Consider the following 22,158-nt stretch of genomic DNA (forward strand, 5'->3'; position numbering starts at 1 on the left):
TTTTTGTGACGTGGTTCTTTTCTATTGCATTGTGTTTGTATTATTATAATCTGAGGTTATCAGTGAGATTGACGCGATCTGCCTTTTTGTGTTTTCTGTCGCGTTTTGCTAGGATTATACCTAACCATTTTGATACGCCTTTATCTTTTTTTGTTTTTCTTAATATTTGTTCTCTATTTCATTTGTTTTATCATCATATTCAATATTATATACTATGTATGGTATGTCATGTTTCCATCCGCTACGGGGCGAACGTTGGTTTTGAATTTATATGTATAAAGGTTCAGCAGATGGTCCAGATTAATTTTATTATTTTACAATCGATGATGATGTTGTGTGTGCGTCGTTGGTTTTATTTTATATAATGTGTTCTTTAAGGGTTGGTAAGATCTGTGGAAAGAAAGTTGTCTGGAAATATAAATGCATTAGTATAATTAATCTTGTGCAATCTGAAAAACAAAACGCAATGTAGTGAACGGTCTAAGAGCCGATTTTTTGTAATGATCCCAGCTTCTATTGTTTTTGCCAGATGTGAATTTTTCGTCCCTTGGCATTGTGGAGCAGGTAGCTGGAATGGGATAGGAGAAACTTTCTTTTTGACCAATTGCCCAAGCGCCCTTGTATTTTAGTATTGTTTGGATTTAGTTATGATTTTTAATATGGAGATTTTAGGTTTATGAACGTGGTAACGGTATCAGGGGATTGGACATACAGAATTGTTTTTAAACAACCTAATTAGTCTTAGTAATAAGTATACCCGTTAATTGTCTTCAAGATAGAAAATAGAAGCATATACTTACGTATAGAAAAAATATTTCTTATACGTCCTTGAATAGAATTACTTAAGCGATATCAAGTGGTATTCGACTGCTTTGTACGACAAAAGCCAATGGAAAAAGGAAAGATCTCACCGGGTTTTCAGCCACACGAACGCACGTATAATCAGCTAATCTCACACATCACAACACAACACAACACTTCTCAATACAGTTTATGCAAACCTTTATATAATATTATAAGGTTTGTAATTTCCCGCCAAAGTAGCCTAATTGCAACCGGCACTGCAAGTGGCCAACAGATGTGGCAGTCTATTGTGCTGGACACGACCGCGTTCGTCCGATGTCCAAACAAGACTCCCAAAACATATATGGGATGTACATACATACATATTATCACGTCTTTATCCCTTTTTCCTAATTTTATACTTATACATCACAATTATAGGTACTTTAGCTGTGATTGGCTCAGTAGCATGTGACTTTGATATGTCGCCATGGATTCTTCGTTGCTATTGGTTGAGCGCGTCGTTTGCTCACTATGATTGGCTGATGGCGTGTGACGTTAGTGAAGTCGCCACAGTATTTAACTAGCTTTCATTCTACTTAAATTTTCGTGTGCCGTGCGGTTTCCGGCACCATAAGAAAAGAAAGACTGGGACCACTCCATCTCTTTCCAATGGATGCCGACTAAGGGCGTAGGCTTCTAAACTTGGGATTCTTCTTTTAGGCGACAGACTAGCAACCTGTCAATATTTGAATCTCAATTCTATCATTAAGCCAAACAGCAAAACGTGGCCTATCAGTATTTTTAAGACTGTTGGCTCTGTCTACCCCGCAAGGGATATGGATGTGATTATATGAATGTATGTAAATTTTCGTTGCGATTTCTAGCATAATTCGAACCTTTTCGACCTAACCGAAAGTATCTTGATGAAATTAAGGACGTCCTGGTAAAGGGTCAGGTCAAAAGTACCCGAAACCGCCGAGCTTGCATGTATACAGAGATCGTGGCAAGTGGAAAGAGGTAGTCTCTGCCTACCCCTCCGGGGAAGAGGCGTGATTTTATGTATGTACTAGCTGTGCCCGCGACTTCGTCCGCGTGGAATAGTTATTTTGGGCATCATATTTATTTTTGCAAACATCCTCCTCGGCGGTCAGGCGGTCACGCGTATTAGAAAGAACGCTGGTTCGCCGTATTAAATGTTTCGCTGCAAATTGCTTATAACGACTATATCTCAAAACCTATTCATCTGATTTATATACTGTAAATGGCAATTTTAGTCTACATGAAAAGCCGAAAGTAATAAACATATTTATTTGGATAAGGATTAATACTGAATTAAAGAAAATTGGTTTCAAAATAACTTATGTTTATAATGAAAAAATAATCTTAAAAAATGAACATAAAAGTGGTTATTGTAAGTAAACCTTAAGAGATAGATATATGCTCTCGCGGACTTTTTTGTGGCAAAAAATGAGTACTTCACATCTTTAGTACATTGTTTTACTATATCTTTGTTGGTTTGCGCAGCGTTCGCGTGGAAAGCTCGCAGATGGCCGACTCATTCAACTTTCACCTGCATTGTTGACGTTTCCCGTAGGAAATCCGGGATAAAATGTAGCCTATAGCCTTTCTCGATATATAGACTATCTAACAGTGAAAGAATTATTCAAATCGGTTCAGTAGTTTCTGAGATTAGCGCGTTTAAACAAACAAACAAACAAACAAACAAAACAAACTCTTCAGCTTTATAATATTAGTATAGATGTATGACCGTCTATTTTTTATCAAAAAAATTAACGTTATTAATTACTCTTGGAAACAACAAACTCAGACAAGTGCAGAAAGTCTCAGTGAAATCAGCTTTTCTTTAGAAAAATCTCAAAGTTTTTGCGTTCAATTTCTCCTGTATTCACTCGAGTTTTATCGCTTGGAGAAATTTCATATATTCTCGACTGCACCTTTCTCTAAGTGTCATAATAGTGTCAACCTGATTGCATTGTCAGCTGTTTATTTCTTAATTATTTAAAATTAAGTTGACACTTTAAGATTTATTTAAACTATAAATCTGTTTTAGTTTGTATCAACTAGAGTTCATGTACAGTCACCATCTTTTTTTTTGTCATGATTTTACTCTACTTCCTTAGAATTTTGATGCATAAAACAATAGATTTACTATAATTATGGAAATAGGAGTACGTAGTGTCGAAACCTCCTTTTTTTAAATGGTTAAAAATTAAACGTTTATTGAATTTTCAATTATTGCTACTTGCACTTACTGTAACAATTATCTATTATTTTCAGAACAAAGATGGCGCTACTGTGGTACATATTGGCATGCGCGTTGACAGCTGCGCGAGCGCAGTCCAACTATGGCTCACAGGCGAACAACATCGAGTACCAAGGGGAAGGTCTCCCGGAGCAGACCGTCCTGGATGGAAAAGTAAGTTAAATTTCATTCTTCTTCTTATTACTGGATACATATAGTCACGTCTGTATCCCTTGCGGGGTAGACAGAGCCAACATTCTTGTAAAGACTGATAGGCTACGTTCAGCTGTATGGCTTTACAAACGAATTGAGATTCAAATAGTGACAGGTTGCTAGCCTATTGCCTATAAGAAAAATTTCAAGTTTATAAGCCTATCCTTTAGTCGCCTTTTACGACATCCATGGGAAAGATAAGGAGTGGTCCTATTCTTTTTTTTTTAATTGGTGCCGGGAACCACACGGCACATCACACGTGCATCGGCACGGTCTATGTGAATGGATATTTGAGAGGAAAGTGATTGATTGATTGATGGTGTACTAAGTAAGATGATAGGGCTTTGACTTTTTTTTTCGTAAACTCAATTGTTGTTCTTGAATCGAATAAGTTTAGCGAACGTGCCCGTCAAGAAGTGGGTTAACCGCAAAGCCCCGTTTAGTAGTAAAAGTAAAACGCTATCTTTAAACTTTATAAGCAAATACATTATTTATTCACGTTATTCTGTATTATTGGATCCGTAGGTATCGTAAAAGGCGACTAAGGGATAGGCTTATAAACTTGGGATTCCTCTTGCAGGCGATGGGCTAGCAACCTGTCACTATTTGAATCTTAATTCTAACATTAAGCTGAACGTGGCCTATCAGTCTTTAAGACTGTTGGCTCATAGCATACAGCTGAACGTAGCCCATCAGACTTTTCAAAACTATTGGCTCTCCCTACCCCGCAAGGGATATAGATGAGACTATATACACATACATGTATTCTGTATTATTTTTGATATGCGGTGGCCATTTCAAGCTGATATCATCGAAACCGTCTGTAACTCAAAAAATATTTATAGCCATGATTTCGCAAAATCCCAAAGGCAACTTAATTATGCTGGTTCCATAAAACTGTCACAAGCCTACATTGTACAGATTATGGAGTACACAGCGAGACAAAATATTGTTATGGAGTCAGACAACGGCCAAGCAAGCCATAGCATGATTGATACAGCCATTACGATAGATAGCCTGTAGACCGGCCATGGCTCCATTGTTCACAGATTAAAAAAAAAGGAATGAATGAAAACGTTCACATTTTGCAAGTTGTAAAGTTTCTATTTTATTTTATGCGCGCACTGGCCGGTAAGAAAAAAATATATGTATCTACTGATTATTTTCAATTTTGTCTCGTCGAAGAACTAAACTGGCCGTTTTTTTTTCGTAGTTTGCAACGTGCGCTCCTACAGCTAATGCAATTCCTTGTAATAAATAAAAAAAAATACCTTAACTTTTAAAAAATAAAAATAACTTTTGGAGTTTTGGCGCTAATCGTTTCAAAGTACTATTGTTTTAACATCTACTATTACCTTTACATAATCTAAGAAAAATCTTTATTGTGTCAAGTTTTTTCATTAAAATTGTTAGTTGTTGTTTTGTAAATTTATACCACTCAAAGTGCTATGCAAAGACAAGTTGTCAGTTCTAAAATGGAAATACATTTATTGCCAGGGATAGTCATCGCCCGGAGCAAATAATTAGTGATGTGGATTTATGGGGAATTGCTATGCAATCGAAAACAAATTACAGTTCACTCGTATCTACCCGTAGACAATTGTTATTTTGATCGTGATCGATACATCGATCGATAAGGTGTTAACTGTGAATATGTATTTTTTTTTCATAAACTTTTATAAAAGCAGATTTTGTTATGTACCTACTCATCTACTTGTTCTACTCTTCCGTCACTTTAGAATAAGATCAGTCTATCGCTTACCGTGGACGTCGTCAATAGCGACTAAGGGAAAGGGCACTAACTAGTGCGACAGCCAATTCACGGTCACGGAGTGCAGATGAAATTTTCGAATAATTACCTGACTTACCACCTCATGTCGTCTATTACACGAACTTCGAGCTTTGATAAGGTCTAAGCCATAATGGGCAGTCGGAGTTTTTGGAACTATGGCCCAAGAGCACCATTTATTTATTGTATTTCTGATATTAAAGATTAAGATATTTTTTTCTGATATTAAATTATTAGTTTTGATATTTTAAGTAAATTTAGCTTATGCGTGTGTGCATTAAACCTTATTTATCTTGTTTCAGGTCACAAAACTGGATGACCTGAGTCCGGTGATATTTCTCAACCGAACGAAGGCGGCGCTCAACTGCGCTGCTGGTTCTATGCAGGTACGAATTAAAATTAAAGTAATTTAACATCTTATAAAATTTGTTTGTTTGTTTGTTTGTAATATCTTTATCGCATAGAAAACACAGTAACAAGAAAATAGTAAGTACATAAAATAAACAAAGCACCTTATTTATTTAATTGCGAGAAAGTTCTTATTCTAATTAAAATCATTTCGGTTTTTAGGTTTACTTAATATTAAAAATTGTATGGTAATTCTATGCATTTTCCTGTCGTTAGCCTCCCGATAGAATAATAAAAAAATAAGAGTGCGTTCAAAGTATTCTTTTAGTCTAAGTTATTGTTCTGTTTTCTCGATGTTCATAATTATAAAAAAAATCAACAAAAGTTTTACAGCGGTTTATTGTTAGCGAGAACTTTGAAAAAAATTGAGAAAAGTCGATGAAGCATAGATAAGTAATTCTTATCTTTATAACTGTTAATTATAAGTAAAGATGAAATTGAAAGGAAACAAATGATGCAAGTGATCACGTTTCTATGTCAGTGCGAGTCGGATAACGGTTGTGGCATTTCGCTTTGTGTTCAAGAAATTATAGTAGATACAACAGGAAGATTAGAAGAAATATATTTATGTATACAAAACGAACTCGTTTCACAAAATATTGACATTATAAAAAACTGTTTTGCCTCCCAACCTTTGCATAACAAATACAAAGACAATTCTAACAAAACATAGATACAACACGCTTTTTTCCGGTAGGCAGAAACTACATCTCTCTACTTGCCACGATAAGTGCATACAATTGTTCTGAGTATTGACTACGTAAATAATAAAGTATAATTATGTATACGCGCACGCGCACGTAATAAGTATCTATCAGTTTTTACAAGACTGTTGGCTCTGTCTACCCCACAAGTGATATAGATGTGACCATATGTATGTATGGACATAATACCACTAAATTCTGTTAACTTAGAATTGTTACGCATAAAACTAACGACTAAGTTATAGTTAAATATGCACCCAGCATAGACAAAATGCCACACTGCTTAGATTCCTAAGCTTGTAAGCCACAAACTACCATGCTTTATAGAGACATTGTCATCGAAGACGCGTACATTATTATACATTCTGGGAAAGGCATGATAGGCAATTCACATGAATTCGTGAAGTTATTTGAATGTCTTAAGATGAATAGTAAGCGTCGTAAATGTGTAGTGAACGTGCTATGTTCAGTTTTATTCGTGTGCGAAATGTCTTATTTTGTAAGTTGTACCAGGATTGTGTTGCTTTAGAAATTTATTTCTCTTAAAGAATTCTTAGTATTCACTTACTAAAATATTCTGCAGCAGCAGTGATTTCAGAGCTCACTTTTAAAGCTAACTTATACATATGTATAAGTGTAAAAATAATAATATGACATAAAAAATCATTGCAATCAAGAACATACACAGAAGCATACATCACACCTCCCCTCACCCATATTTCAGTCAGACTGAAAGCCTCTCTTAAGCTGAGTGGCTTAAATGATAAATTTGACATTAAGACTAACCTTGTAATTAGTAACATAGATTTATTTCTAGAAATTTCCATCTCATTAGAAATTTTTATCTATTTGAAAAGAATAATGATTGATTAATTAAATTTTCAGGTGGAAATGAAATTCAACGAGAAATTCTACGGGATCGCGTACGCAGATTTCGACAGGCACTCCGCGTGCCAAGTGGTGGGGAAAGGCGCCACGTCGTACAAACTGGAGCTGCCTCTGAAGGGATGCGGAACGAAACAGGTGAAGTATTGGATGAAGATTAAACTAATGACGCAGTTTGTTTAGTTGGAACATGTCAAAGGGTTCTATTAAAGAAGCGATATTAAAGACTTGGTTATAAAGCAGAATTTAATAAAAGAGTTGAGTAGGAGTTGACTTCAGCGAACAAATATAAGATTGCGTCATTGTTGAACTTCAAAGTGTTTCTATTTACACATAGTTTAAAGTACGACGCTCGCGTTACCGATATTTCTGTTAATTTTCAGTCTACCAGAATTAAGCCGTAACTTTGCGAACCTCTTCTTACCTACATACCAAATTTTTAATTTGCCATTAGGGCTGTGCGTCGTCAGTCAATCAGTCCTCTTTTATAAGTTTTGATAATTTTGCCTTCCCTGCAGGATCCTCTCCGTGTGTTTACCAACAACATAGTGGTGAGATTCCACCCTGGATTAGAGATGGATGGAGATGAAGTCATCACTATAGTATGTCGGTATCCGCCACCGATCGTGCCCCAGCCTGTATTCAACCCGTTTATAGCCCAGTGAGTGTCCATTAAAATAAGATTTCATTCATACTTTAGGCCCCGTTTCTAACTAAGCAAGTATTATGGCAACGATTTTTTTCATCATTCTGATTGCGTCCCTGTATGTCACTGTTCTAGTTGGGTCCTTATTGGGAGACCTCCCAATAAGGACCAACTAGACCTTATGGGGCCGCTTATAAGAACAATCCGGAAGACGATAGTTAGATAGACATGAAGTGTTTAAGTAAAAATTTAAAATGAGTATATTAAATTTATCACTCTCAAATGTTTTTTATTGAACAAAAATCATCTAGAAAGACAAAACTGTATGTTCATTAGTATAAAATTCAGTGCAATAATACAAACTACAAACTATAAGTAAGTAAGTTTCTAAATTTACCACAATATTCTTTCCAGAAAACCTGAAAGCCCATTACCTATTCCGTCGCCGCTGGCTGGGACTCACATACTGTTGATCATCTGTGCGATATTGTTCCTAACACTACTGCTTCTGGGTCTTGGAGTGTCGTACCTGTGTCTAAGGAGACGAGCTCTGCCGCCACCAAGAAGACTGATTGATGATTCTTCTGCGTCTATCATTAGCAGAGAAAGCATTCAAGGTAATTAATTTGTTTCAAACAATAGTGACTCGTCGATTCCAATTTTCTTTTTCGATTTTTATGGGCCAACGGATTCTTTGTGCTCCATTTATGTCTTAGTGATACGATTAATAAGAAATTAGCTTTAAAAATGGCCGATTGAAAGATCAGCTTCTGCAACTTAGTTATTAAAATTATTGCCTACTATGTTCATTAACTCTTAAACTTAACTATCTTAAACCACAAAATTAAGCACCTTCCATTTGAACACCGAAATAAATTTCAGAGGTGAAAATACCACGAGCCCACCCAGTGTATCCCTTAGCAGCAGAGAGCGCCAGTGTCGCATCTGACACCATCCCATCAGATTACCCATCGGAGACTCCAAGCGAAGCCGAACATGTGGCTCATGCTAACCAGGCGTTTATGATGGAGGAGTCTTATCATAGTGAAGGTATGTTTTGATGATCTTAGTGGTAAGTTATATAGATGTCATATTCTTGCAATGGTGGATATATCTCAAGGTTAATTTAATATACCCCGTAGTGGTGAAAATGTCAGTGTTGCGTACAATTCTATCAGATTACCAATTGGAGACTTCGAGCGAAGCCGAAAATTTAGCCTATGCTAACAATGCTTAAATGTTAGAAGATAGTCATAGGGATGGTTTGGGGTGATGTGATAGCTTATATGGACGACATCCTATTTTATTGTAGGAATCTACGAGTTTATCCAGTTTATCTTACAGTATTAGATAGTTTTTTTTGCTTTTATTCTTTTCGGGGTAAACTTAAGTATTATTCAAGTAAAGCTAATTTAACACGGTAATTACAACATAACCAAATAAAAGTAACAACTAATTAAAAAGAAATACAGGCGTAATTTAGCTGAGGGTTAAAAATAATTTTCAATTCATTACACTAACAATTACAACAATGCTGTAATGTCAGCTGACGTAATAACTATTAGTACTAAGCTTTATACCTGTGCTTTTACCTCTCTGCCTTGGTAAGAAAAACATCATGATGAAACTTACACATTCAAGCAACCAAACTACCTTTGATCTAATTTTATAACATTCCCTTTTTGACAATGATGTAAGTGCGAAAGAAGTAACTGAACTGAAATTACTTGATCTACCTACTGATCATGATCGTAGAAAAGAGGTAGCTCTTGGAGCCGCCTTGAAATCTGATCTAAAAGAGAGAAAACGCAAGGATGATAATAGCTGTAACATCTCTTAACCTTCTAACCAATAACGACTAACAGGTTACGGCGAAGCGCACGAAACGAGCGCGTCTAATGGCCGAATGGTCGCAGGGATGCCGCCGCCAGCCTTCGACGTCAGGGTCCGGGTACAAAGACCTCCAGTGCCACCTTCACCGCCATCTTCTATTACCGCCACGGAGACTGATGCGGGAAGCATGAGGTGAGTTGATACAGATCACATCCATAGTTGTACTTTTTTACTAGATACTGTTTATTTTTTGGCGTAGTGATTTTGAATCATACTACTCAAAGGCAAAGAATACTAGGTAGCTTTTTAATACTTTATTAATATTGATACCATTAACGATTAGATCTTCAAAATAATATGACCAATCAATATACATATATCTATAAAAAGTTGCTTCCTGTTTATTGCAATGATTTTGACAGTTTGGCGCCCAACGTGGGGCTAAGCTATAATATTATATTCAATCAGTAGTTACATAACACCTGTGGCATAACAAATCATTGCACCTTGTTAATTGATAAATATTTAATATATATACCTAATATATAATTGTTAAAATTAAAAAAATATATAAAGTGATTAAGTTTTCCATAGAAACATATTCCGTATAGGAAAAATTTAAGGTCTTTTATTTTTGAACCATTGCTGATTTAGGTTACTCCAATAAAAAGATACTTCTTAAACCAGAACTTATTCAAATTCTCAGACAAACGATGATAACAGAAGAACACGAGCGTCAAGAATCAGTTCGTACTGTGTCTCCAATGGCGTTGCCATTGCCAGTACGAGCGGCCCAACTTCAGCCGCCCGAGAGACCTCCGAGACCGCCAGTCAAACAGGTAGGTTGCTTAATTGGAATGATATTTGATAAAATCATTGAATCAGAATTGATTGGAATATTGTTTTTGAAAGAATTGATAGGAATATTGAAAAATAATCATGAAAGTTATGGCCACAATATAGTATTTGTCTGTCTATGGATGACATACTAATTATTGAATTCAAATTCTCAGTAATTTTTAACCCTTTTTTCCAAATTTCATTAAATGTTTTGACTTCATAAGTGAACTATTAATACGAGTATAACTACAGCACAAGTTCTCAAAAACTCGAAAGCACTTTTCGACATCTGGTTCTTTTTAGAATTTACACATTTGGTGATCTGTATCATTGTATTTTAATCTACCTAATGAAATACTTAAACATGTTCGAATTCTCGCACAACTAATTGTATGAACAATTTCAAAAGTTTTCATTGTTTTATGCACAACTAATGTTTCATGAAGTTGTTTCCATTTTAATTTTTTGTGTCTTCATTTGCAAAACAAAAACTTATAAGTACTATTATACTTGTTTCACGTATCACTACCTACTTATTTAACTTTTTTCAAGATACTTCACTCACATTGTTATTATCACATTTCACTTTGTATGTCCTAACGTCATTACCACAATTAACGTCACTAACCAGGAGTGGTCCCGTCGGCCGCGGTCCATCGTCTCCCTGAACACGGAAATGACTGACACGCACTCGGTAACGGAAGTCACTGACGGATCGCATGCCAGAATGTTCCATATTAAGGTAAGATTCCATTGAGGTTTAACAGCTCTTTAGTGCGGTGCGAAATTCCAATATAGAAATTTACATTCGAAATTTTTTTAAAGTCTGTTTTTTTTTGCTTTTGTTTTCGTTTCTAGAACCTCTTATTTAAAACATTTTCTTTTTCATTTCTTGGTTTTATTACATAACAGTTCATTGAATTTCATGCCAAACTGAATAGCATCATCGTGATTAAATTGTTCGTAACAGCACGAGTGATCCATAAACCTACATACAGCACATTCTTACGTAAAATTCACTTCTTATCACATGAATTTTGTTATTTAGTTAACAACAGATGATAACACATACATACATTATAGCCACCACCCTTGCGGGGTAGACAATGCCAACGGTGTAAAGACTGAAAGGCCACGTTGAGCTGTTTGGCTTATAGATAGAATTGAAATTCAGATAGGGATGGTAACTATGAATCAAAATATCTAAATGGTTAAATATTGACAAGTCTTCTTAACAACTCTATCGTCGCCCTGTTGTATACTTCCAATGCAGCCAATTTCAGAGAGTATGCGTGATAAGTCTATGTCTAGGATTCAGAAGACTCACATCTGAATTGTGATTAGTCCTTTTTGCGGTGAAGTAAAAAAAAAAAAAATTTCATTTAATGAAGTTTTCATAAATTTAAAAAATCTTTTTATGAATTTAGAAACCTCCTCCTCCCCCTCCCGTGATGCGCGAGCGTATGGAAATGGAGGAACAAGAAATGCTGATGGAAAGCTTGGAGCCTATACCAGAGACGCCTATTATGCCTGCCAGGTAATTTTAATTTTAATAACACCTATTGTTAATTGTTCCCCGTCTTTAATAAGAATAGAAGAATAATATAAAAAGGAGAATGTTTTTACTGCTAGTACAAGTAGTTGTAAAAATAAATATTCTTGGTAGTAATGATAGGTAATCATCACCCATAATATTATTTATTAAAATTAAATTGATCAAAAGCACGGAAGTTTTTGAGTTGTGGTCCCAAATGTTATCTAGGAATCTGCCTAATTTGATTTTTACTGGACTTGCCCATAATATTAAAAAAAGAATAGTTTAACAAATTACCGTAATGAACTTAATTGAATGCAAATATGAATCATTTATGAAATAACAGTAAATCACCAACCACCTTCAATTTCAATTTTCTTCACCTTTCACCTGCCCTAGTTAGTATGCAAAAGCAACAGTCCTAATGAAACAATACATACATACATATGGCCACGTCTATATCCCTTGCGGGGTAGAGCCAAAAGTCTTGAAAAGACTGAATGGCCACGTTCTAATAATGAAACAATATCTATCCACTAACAGGAAACCAGAAATAACCTCCCACGTGGTCGACGACGTGTTCCTCCGGACGATCACCGAGAAGAAGACGATAGAAGACATCGAGAGGCACAAGCGTCTAGTCACCGAGTACAAGCAAGTCCCGCCCCCACCACCACAGTTCGACGTCACGATTCGCAACCACACGCTTCCCGAAGCGCAGTGGGAGAATTTCTCGGACATCAGCAGTGCTTCGGGAATGACGCTGACTCCGAAGATGGAGAGAGTCCCGTTGTCGCTGCCGCCTCAGAAGTATATTGGTGAGTTGGAAGCAGTTTGCCGTGTGGTTCCCGGCACCAATGGAAAAAAGAATAGGACCACTCCATCTCTTTCCCATGGATGTCGTAAAAGGCGACTAAGGGGTAGGCTTATAAACTTGGGATTCCTATTTTAGGCGATGGGCTAGCAACCTGTCACTATTTGAATCTCAATTCTATCTTAAAGCCGAACAGCTGAACGTGGCCTATTAGTCTTAACAAGACTGTTGGCTCTGTCTACCCCGCAAGGGATATATATATAGACGTGATTATATGTATCTATGTATGTATGGAAGTAGTTTGGGAATCATACGCTCCTAGAAGCGCAGGGGGGGACTTCTCGGATATCAGCAGTGCTTTGGAAATAATAGTGACAACGAAAATGGAAAGAGTCCCGTTGTCGTTGCCGTGTCAGAAGTAAGTCTAAGGAACCATATGCTCCCAGAAGCGCAGTGACAAACTAAGCTCGAGTTTTTAATTTTTCTTTCAATATTCACATGACGTGGACGTGAAGCATTTCTATGATGAGAATGTCATGTAAGAGTTTTATGAATTCTTGTAAATATGAAAACGTAACACCAGAAATATAATTTGTGCCATGGGGTTCCCGGCACCAATACAAAAAAGAATAGGACCACTCCATCTCTTTCCCATGGATGTCGTAAATGGCGACTAAGGGATAGGCTTACAAACTTGGTATTCTTTTTTAGGCGTTGGGTTAGCAACCTGTCGCTATTTGAATCTCAATTCTATCATTAAGCCAAATAGCTGAACGTGGCCATTCAGTCTTTTCAAGACTGTTGGCTCTGTCTACCCCGTAAGGGGTATAGACGTGACCATATGTATGTATATAATTTCAGGTAAAGGCGGACCCGACCTTTTCTCTCCCGAGCTGATCAAACAAACTGGTCACGTGTACCATCCCCCGACTTCCCCCGCGGACCTGCCATTACTCCCCGAGCTGCCTCCGGCCCGCAACCCACTGTACAGGGAAGAAGACGATGAAGATGTCCCAGAACCCACACCGGCTCCACCAGTGCCGCCGAATTGGAGCGTTTTAACTAGGGTTCTGAAGACTGAAGCTCAAGATGAGGTAATACAATTTAGTCCAATTGTATGAAATTTAATACATGAAAGTAAGGTACTTTATAGTAAGGGTGATGAAGATATGTATGTACGAACCCATGTCGACTCTGATAGTATGGTCAAAATGTAGTGCTTTAACCAGCTTTTTGAAGACCGAAGCATACGATGAGGTGGATTTCGTAAGCACTTTTAATGTAATAAAGAAATTATGTCTACAATGGTTCCATTGGTATCATCAGACGCCATTTTTGCCCCTGTCCACGGCTTTTTTCGTTCAGTCCAGGGTTTTTAAGACCGAAGCTTAAGATGAGGTTTTTTAGGTTGCTTTTACTTGAAAACTTCTCTTCTCTCGAAAGGTGATAAAGATGTGCTTGAACTCACCTAAGCTCTGCCAGTACCGTCAAATCGTAATGGGCGACTGGATAAAATGTCGTAAAGGGCGACTAAGGGATAGGCTTACAAACTTAGGATTCTTTTTTAGGCGATATTCTGTCACTATTTGAATCTCAATTCTATCATTAAGTAAAATAGCTGAACGTGGCCATTCAGCTTTTTCAAGACTGTTGCCTCTGTCTTCTCCGCAAGGGATATAGACGTGACATATGTGTGTATGTATGTATGTAAAGCATGTCAAATGATTTACTATAATGACGTTTTGCAAATATACTTACTGCGACTTAGGAGTCAATATCGTGTGTGCTGTCTTCCAGAGTTTTATTTAAAATTTGGAATTACCCAGGTGCTTCTAGAAACGGAACGTTCCATGCGTTTGACTCGCGAGGAGCGTCTCCGCTGGCGAGAACTCATTACCCACGAGAGCACCCTCCGCCGGGAACTCGCCCGGTCGAGCACTAGGGACGAGTTCACTCGCGTCGCCCACGACCAACGATTCGCGCCGCTGTACGCACCTCACAAGTGGGAGGTTATCATAAGAATATTGGCACCGCCGCCGGATAGGCCCAAGGTGATTTAAAAGTCTTTTGAACTAATCTCATGACTTGTAAAGTAAAATTAAATTGATAGGTATGGTTTGTTTCTTTGTTTGTTTGTAATATCTTTATTGCACAGAAATTTACACAGTTACAAGAAATAATACATAGTTATAATAGAAATAAATCACTGGCAATAGCGGACATATCCCATGAAGGGATCTCTTCCAGTCAACTGGCAAACAATAAAAGAACTAGATAATTTAGTAAATAAATGCAGCAGGTATAGCCTTGAGATTAGACCTATTTTTTATTGTCTAAGATCAGACCACAATCGAGATGGTAAAAAATCTTTACGACTATAGTCACTTTATTGAAAAGCTGTCGGAATTAAAATAACAAAAGAACAGTTACATCTACGACCAGATTAAGGCTCCAGGCTCTCTCATCATAACGAAATGAAAATATCTGAATTGAAAGAATAGTTACGTCTGAGACCAGATGTAGGCTTCAGGAGGCTTAGACAATGTAGTATCGCTTCTTAACGAAACGATGTCGAAGTTCTTTTTCGTCTTAGAGATAACGATAAACATTTCCTAGCCAATGTAACGCAATTGTCGCGATCGTTGTGTCGAACGGATCGTTCGATAAACAAACGAATATTGGCTATGGTAACGAAAATTTAGCTGTCAGTTTCAAATTGGAACAAACAAAGCGGGATTATTCTAAAGTTTAAGTGAGTGTTTACTGTGAGTGTGGTGAGTCGTTTTTAATTGATATTATTAATTCTTGACGCTTTTTAATAATCTTAAAGCAAAACTTTGATAGTGTTAAATTATTAGAGTGTTTTTACATAGTTTTTACGTAGATATCTTCAAAATTAAATGGAATCATTGTGATTGTAACTGTTCAAAATAAATATAGTTATTTTTTTTATTTTTAGTGTTAAAGAATGGATTCTAGGGTAAGGGCAAGTCCCGAACAACTCTCAACTCTACTGGAGTATATGGAAAGGTAGGTAAATCCAAGTTATTTTCCATTTCTTTTAAATTCAATCGTACAAAACTTTGGTACCACTTCAATCGCTAATGTAAACAATGACGCGATAATAACAATGAAGCATTTGTGTATTGAACCGTTGCTTATGTTACAGTCATGGGGACCTGGCTAGGCCTGTTGCAGGGGCACAAGGTCGAGTACGGTCAGACCAATTATGGTCTGATCTTACTAATATACTCGTATTAAATTCCGTTGGTGGTGGTGTCAACAAAACAACAGACAAGTGGAAAAAAGTAAGTAATGACTAGCAATTCTATTCCAATAGCCGTATTTGAAGAGTCTTTGTGATTATAAGTTCTTTCTATGGAAATTACTCAGATATTTAGTTATATTTAATAATCTTTTCTACATATTACATGCCAAGCAATTTGGATGTGGATCTGGTATAGATAAAGTCACAAGTTACAATCTGCTTTGATGTGCAAATCAAGCACCTAGAATATCATATATTATTATCACATATGTGCAAGAAGAGGTAACAGGGATGTTAGGAATTTTTTGGTCCAGTGGAGTTACCAATTTTCAACTTATGTGGTTGTATGCATACTTATGACTGATAATTCCAAAAAGGTATGGGCCGATTTAAAATCCAAGACTAAGAAAAAAGGTCTGACCTTGCGGCAACATGCCAGAGGGACTGGAGGTGGACCGGCTAGCCAGAAATCCTTGTCGCATTTGGAGGAAAGGGTTCTGGCTATTATCGGCCCAACAGCAGTGGAAGGACAAGACTCTATACAAGAGCTTGGATTTAGTGTATGTATTAACATTATTTTCCAGTACCTCATGTAACAAAATTATTAGCTAAAAATCAATACTAACTAGGTAAATCTTGTTGAATAAATATTGTACTTGAATATTAGAAATTAAAAATTTTAGCCATTACACATATATAATTAGATAAAACAGTATACTATTTAATTAAGTATCTACATATTCAATAAATATCACCATAATAACTTTTTCAGAGACCTCAATCTTCTGCACCTGCACCCTCTCAATCATCTGCAGTTGTTGCCCAAGAAGATGATCCAGTATATGTGGACTATGGTGGTGGTGTGGTTAAATATTAAAATAAGTAGATAAGTATATTGATAAGTTAAAAGACTGGATACTTATTAAAATTGTTATATTATTATTTTCTTTTTCATTTGATAATAACTTAAAAAAATATACTTAAGCTTAAATAAAATGAAACTATAAATTATATACAGACAGAATTATCTATTCAGTAGAATGCTGCATTCTACTGACTAGATAATTTCACATAGCCCTTCCTCGAATTAACTCGTTTTGATTAGTGTTGGTTGTAGAGGTGTTATGCTGTATACTTTGATCTTCACTACCATCAAGAGCCTCAGCTGGCATATCTGTTGGAGCAGGTAGTTTAGCATGTATTGCAATATTATGCAATACACAACATGCGTTAATAATTCTGCTAGCCACGTAAGGCTGATAGTGAAGAACACGGTGTCAAAGCATACACCTCCAACGAGCCTTCAGTAATCCAAAACATCGTTCTATGCGAGATCTGGCTTGCACATGACGTCTGGTATATATTTCTTCTTGGGACCCTTGTTCAGCATCTAGTATAAGCGTCATCAACCAAGGTCGCTGTGGATATCCAGAATCCCCTGAAATTACATACTCAATAAATATTTTATCCTACTACTATTATAAAGGCGAAAGTTTGTATGGATGTTTGTTACTCTTTCACGCAAAAACTACTTAACCGATTACCATGAAATTTGGTATGTAGGTAGCTGAAGACCCAGAATAACACATAGGCTACTTTTTATCCCAGAATTCCCGCGGGATTGATAGGGTTTCCATGCGGACGAAGTCGCGGGCGGCCTCTAGTTCAAAATAAATTGAAGAACTATAATGTATACTTGGGTGGCAAACAATGAATACTAATTTAATTTAGTTGATTTCCAATAGTTTTTAGAAGTAGATGTATTATTTAAATGAAATACTTTACATATGTTTATTCCATATAAGTTTTTTATCTATTATGGTTTGCAATGAAATATAAGAAAAAATGTCTTACATACCTAATAACCAAACATGTTCACCACTTTCATGAAGCCCTCGCATGAAAGTCTCTACATGACTAGCGGACCATATGTGGGAGTCATGTGTAGCACCACCAAATTTTGAATTGACATTAACTATTTTTAAATCGAAATCGCATATCTGGGGAAAAAATATACAAAACAATTTGTTTTGGGGATATAACAATTGATAAAAAGTTATATAATACTCAATCTGTGTGATTTGTCCCTATATATTTATTTACATGTGATACCTTTGACAGGTATATTCAGGCCATTTGAATTGAATTAACACTTTATTGCAAAACATATAAAGAGTAGTATATTTAGGTGTTTTGATAATAAAAATTAAGTCTAGTTTCTTACCACTTGAACATTTAATGAATGATATCCTTTTCTATTAAAAAATGAATATTCATCCTCCTCTGGTCTTACTATAGCTATATGGGTACAATTAATGCACCCAATAATTCCAGGCAAATTATGTCTTATATGGAATCTGGAAATGTTAACAATTATAATTATAACAAATACTGGCTGTAGGCCTAGGTCAAATATTGTCCCACACCTACAATTGTCTGGTATGACCCTGTGGCTAAAAAGCTTAGAGTACACAGCACCTGAAAAACAGTAATGTCTCTGCATACTCGTGTGGTTTTCTTTATAGGATTAGACTATAGAAATTTCTATAAGTATTCTAAGTTTAGAGATAAGTATACTTATTTCCCTATGAGGTTAATCCTTATGAAAGTTCTTACCTTCACTTCCAGGGAAATTTCATTGGATCCTTTCAATCCAGTATATCTTTTTAGTTCGTCGCGTAATCGTCGAAAAGTTTTTTTATCAAGCCTGAAATGTTGTATAAACAACAATTCCGGCATATCTTCAATCGTTTCCATATGTCTTCTTGATGAAAATCGCCTTTGACGCCTCACCCAGGTATTCTCATTATGTGCAGCCCACAATAAACGTAAAGAATGCATTTTTATATAAATAAAACTGTATTAACGCAACGTAGCCCTTGTACACAAATCACAGCTGACTGTAATTTTCGGCCATTTTGTAGCGATATCGACAGCCCCCAAGCTTTCGTTATTATGGCGAACACATGTCGAATCGAACGATCGCTCCCGAAGAGAAAGCGAACGTCAAAAGTGCCGCTTGGCTACGCATTTGTATTGAAATAGGCGAATAAACAATTCGCTAATTGACGATTTCGTTTCGTTTTCGACATGAATGTAAACATTGTCTACCAATTTTGTTATCGATCTCGATCGATCACGTGATTTAGCGAAGGCTTATGTCATCCCATACATTTTTTTATTGCCGAACTTCGTCATCGTTTTCAAAATGTTACTTTGTCTAAGCCCCCAGGCTCTCCCATCATAACGAAATCAAATAAGATCTTCAATATAACCGCAGTCATGGTAGAAATTTCAATTAACAATTTCGAAGCCATTCCTTTTTCACAGAATAAAGATGTCAATAAAATTTAAATATTTCCAATTTCAGAACCGCTACAGAAAGAAGAGCGAATGGGATTCGCGTTCTCGCCGCAGTTCCTTGCCCACACTTTACGAATACGACAGCGATGCCACATCACTGAGGGATCCTCAACGTTCGCGCAGGTCTTCATACCGGAGCGACCATGTCGATATGAGGTGAGAAATGGAAACTTATGTTGCTTAAAAATGTTTCTTAAACTAATTTAAAAATGTAATAACAAAAAGATTCCGATGAAAAGTATAATAGTAAAAGTAACAAAACTGCCATTTAAAATGCGCAGAAAGGACGATTGATCATTATTATAGTCATACTTATAGGCACGTCTATATCCCTTGCGAGGAAGACAGAGCCAACAGTCTCGAAAAGACTGAAAGGCAACGTTTAGCTGTATGCCTGTATAATGAAACTAAGATTCAAATTGTGACAGGTTGCTAGCCCATTGTCTACAAGGAGAATTCAAAATATATAAGCCCATCCCTACATACTTTGAAACTTAATATTGGATCGTCTGAATATGAAGGTTTTCTCATGATTTTACCCCTCACTGTAAGATCATCTATATACACTAACATGATTACAGATGTGCCGTGTGGTTCCCGGCACCATTACAAAAAGAATAGAACCACTCCATCTCTTTCCCATGGATGTCGTAAAAGGCGACTAAGGGATAGGCTTATAAACTTGGGAGTACTCTTTTAGGCGATAGGCTAGCAACCTGTCACTATTTGAATCTCAATTCTATCATTAAGCCAAATAGCTGAACGTGGCCATTCGGTCTTTTCAAGACTGTTGGCTCTGTCTACCCCGCAAGGGATGTAGACGTGACCATATGTATGTATGTATGAATATGAAGGTTTTCTCATGATGTTACCCCTCACTATAAGATCATCTATATACACTAACATGATTACAGATCGATGTCAGAGATGATGGTGGACTACGCTCGCGAACAAGCGGACACGCACTCCGAGGTGTCAGCCGGAACTCAACTCGGACGATATTACGACGATGACAGCGACTCCGAACATCCGTTCCATCAGCACCAGTAAGTATTACTACATTTCTGCCCTGGTATAACTAAAATGCCGTTATCTGCCAAATCCTTGTTTTAAGTACAACGTTAAAAATGCGGTAAAAATTTAAACCGATGCCATTCATCAATGAGAACGCCTATTTATGACTTAAAGGTACCAAAAAGTCGTATATGCAGATTGAAAGAGATTATTTTTTCTTATTCTACTGATAGAAAGTATAAAATCGCCCTGATGTCAGATAACGGCATTTTAGTTATACCACGGCAGATTTGGGCATCTAGCGGTGTGATTTTAACTTACACGGCAAAATAAAAGTATTAACTCTATTGAGCTGCTCCTTGCTGTCTCCGGTTCTAAAATAAATTATGAGAAAGAAAATAAACATTTTGGATAGGCTAAGTAATCACACTGGTTCATGAACCGTATACATTCAGTCAGAAAAGTATCGGGAATGGATTATTTATTTATGGTTCCAAATTCAAATTTTTGTTTTTTTTGTTGTTGTTAGATTGGCACAACTGTTTTCCATTTTGGCGCGGAGTTTGAGTTGCATCTGTTGTTTACATTAAATACAGTGCTATTTTTAGTTATATCATATCTAGTGTGTATTGCTAATTTCATAATGGATAAAAACATCGAACAAAGAGTTTGTCTTAAATTTTGCATTGCCAATGGAATATCGTGTTCGGAGTCACTGAAAATGTTACAGAAGGCTTACGGTGAATCGACTTTATCAAAAACTCGTGCTTATGAGTGGTACAAAGCGTTCAAAAGCGGTCGAGATGTGATGGAAGATTTGCCTCGCTCTGGTAGGCCATCAACGTCTGCAACTGAAGTTAACATCGCAAAAGTGAAGGAAATAGTGACTGAAAATCCTCATTCAACTTTGAGAGAGATAGCCACCGAACTTTCTGTATCTCACGAGTCGATCCGTACCATTTTAACTAATAATTTGGGTATGAAACATGTTGCCGCTCGGCTAGTCCCAAAAGACCTGAATTTTTTTCAAAAACTCAATCGCATGAGAGTCGCTGAGGACATGCTAGAACGAGTCAATTCCGACCCAACATTCATGAAACGCATTGTTACTGGTGACGAGACGTGGGTTTACGAGTTTGACATGCAAACTAGTCAACAAGCTTCGGAGTGGCGCCTTCCAACTGAACCGAAACCGAAAAAACCACGCCAAAGTCGTTCAAAAGTCAAAGTCATGTTGACTGTTTTCTTTGACTATCGCGGTGTTGTGCACTCGGAATTCTTGCCGGAAGGTCAAACGGTAAATAAGGAATATTATTTGAGTGTTATGCGGCGTTTAAGAGAGCAAATCCGACTAAAAAGGCCAGATTTGTGGAAAGAAAATTCTTGGATTTTGCACCATGATAATGCACCTTCGCACAAGGCCATCATTGTGAACGAATTTTTAACCAAACACTCAACAAATACCATCGAGCAACCACCATATTCACCAGATATGGCTCCAGCCGACTTTTTTCTTTTTCCTAAACTCAAATTACCACTTCGTGGCACCCGTTTTCAATCGGTAGAAGACATAAAAGAGAATTCGCGGCGAGAACTGACCTCAATTCCGGAAACAGCGTTTAAAAAATGTTTTGATGATTGGATTATTCGTTGGCGTAAGTGTATCGTTTCTAAAGGAGCATATTTTGAAGGTGATAAAATAAATTTGGATGAATAACAAACAGTTTGTGTATTATTGATCTTTTCCTGCTACTTTCTTGACAGAGTAGTATGTCATACTAGCTGTGCCCGCGACTTC

At 36.7% G+C, this 22,158-nt stretch overlaps 2 protein-coding genes across 5 annotated transcripts in view; both read left to right on the plus strand.

The window, feature by feature from the left end:
* The window catches only part of LOC106130957 (uncharacterized), an 81,567-nt gene that overhangs the window by 56,294 nt on the left and 3,115 nt on the right, over positions 1 to 22,158 (plus strand). For 2 of the 3 annotated variants that reach the window (XM_013329916.2, XM_060954348.1), the window contains 15 exons: positions 3,085 to 3,223; positions 5,354 to 5,437; positions 7,049 to 7,186; positions 7,567 to 7,709; positions 8,109 to 8,311; positions 8,577 to 8,744; positions 9,560 to 9,719; positions 10,234 to 10,366; positions 10,999 to 11,109; positions 11,795 to 11,904; positions 12,445 to 12,719; positions 13,577 to 13,809; positions 14,542 to 14,766; positions 19,354 to 19,502; positions 20,261 to 20,392. In XM_013329916.2, coding sequence (XP_013185370.2) covers positions 3,092 to 3,223; positions 5,354 to 5,437; positions 7,049 to 7,186; positions 7,567 to 7,709; positions 8,109 to 8,311; positions 8,577 to 8,744; positions 9,560 to 9,719; positions 10,234 to 10,366; positions 10,999 to 11,109; positions 11,795 to 11,904; positions 12,445 to 12,719; positions 13,577 to 13,809; positions 14,542 to 14,766; positions 19,354 to 19,502; positions 20,261 to 20,392 — 2,396 coding nt within the window. In that variant the 5' untranslated portion in view covers positions 3,085 to 3,091. The remainder of the gene's footprint in view (positions 1 to 3,084; positions 3,224 to 5,353; positions 5,438 to 7,048; positions 7,187 to 7,566; positions 7,710 to 8,108; positions 8,312 to 8,576; positions 8,745 to 9,559; positions 9,720 to 10,233; positions 10,367 to 10,998; positions 11,110 to 11,794; positions 11,905 to 12,444; positions 12,720 to 13,576; positions 13,810 to 14,541; positions 14,767 to 19,353; positions 19,503 to 20,260; positions 20,393 to 22,158) is intronic. The other variant, XM_060954349.1, reaches the window with a different exon arrangement.
* Positions 15,255 to 16,919, plus strand: LOC132904344 (uncharacterized). 2 transcript variants are annotated; one of them, XM_060954350.1, is made up of 5 exons: positions 15,255 to 15,489; positions 15,675 to 15,745; positions 15,885 to 16,023; positions 16,361 to 16,543; positions 16,756 to 16,919. In XM_060954350.1, exons 2-5 carry the CDS (start codon positions 15,684 to 15,686, stop codon positions 16,858 to 16,860), a joined length of 489 nt encoding a protein of 162 aa, XP_060810333.1. In that variant the 5' UTR covers positions 15,255 to 15,489; positions 15,675 to 15,683; the 3' UTR covers positions 16,861 to 16,919. The 2 variants fall into 2 exon arrangements, with proteins under 2 accessions (XP_060810333.1, XP_060810334.1); XM_060954351.1 differs by lacking the exon at positions 15,255 to 15,489 and having other exon boundaries at positions 15,632 to 15,745.

Source organism: Amyelois transitella, chromosome 4, assembly GCF_032362555.1.
Source record: "Amyelois transitella isolate CPQ chromosome 4, ilAmyTran1.1, whole genome shotgun sequence".
Taxonomy (NCBI): Eukaryota; Metazoa; Arthropoda; class Insecta; order Lepidoptera; family Pyralidae; genus Amyelois; species Amyelois transitella.

Coding starts and splice junctions, on each gene's coding strand:
- LOC132904344 (XM_060954350.1), top strand. CDS start 15,684: ATGGATTCTAGGGTAAGGGCAAGTCCCGAACAACTCTCAACTCTACTG. Junction 15,746..15,884: donor CTACTGGAGTATATGGAAAG/GTAGGTAAATCC, acceptor CTTATGTTACAG/TCATGGGGACCTGGCTAGGC. Junction 16,544..16,755: donor TACAAGAGCTTGGATTTAGT/GTATGTATTAAC, acceptor TAACTTTTTCAG/AGACCTCAATCTTCTGCACC.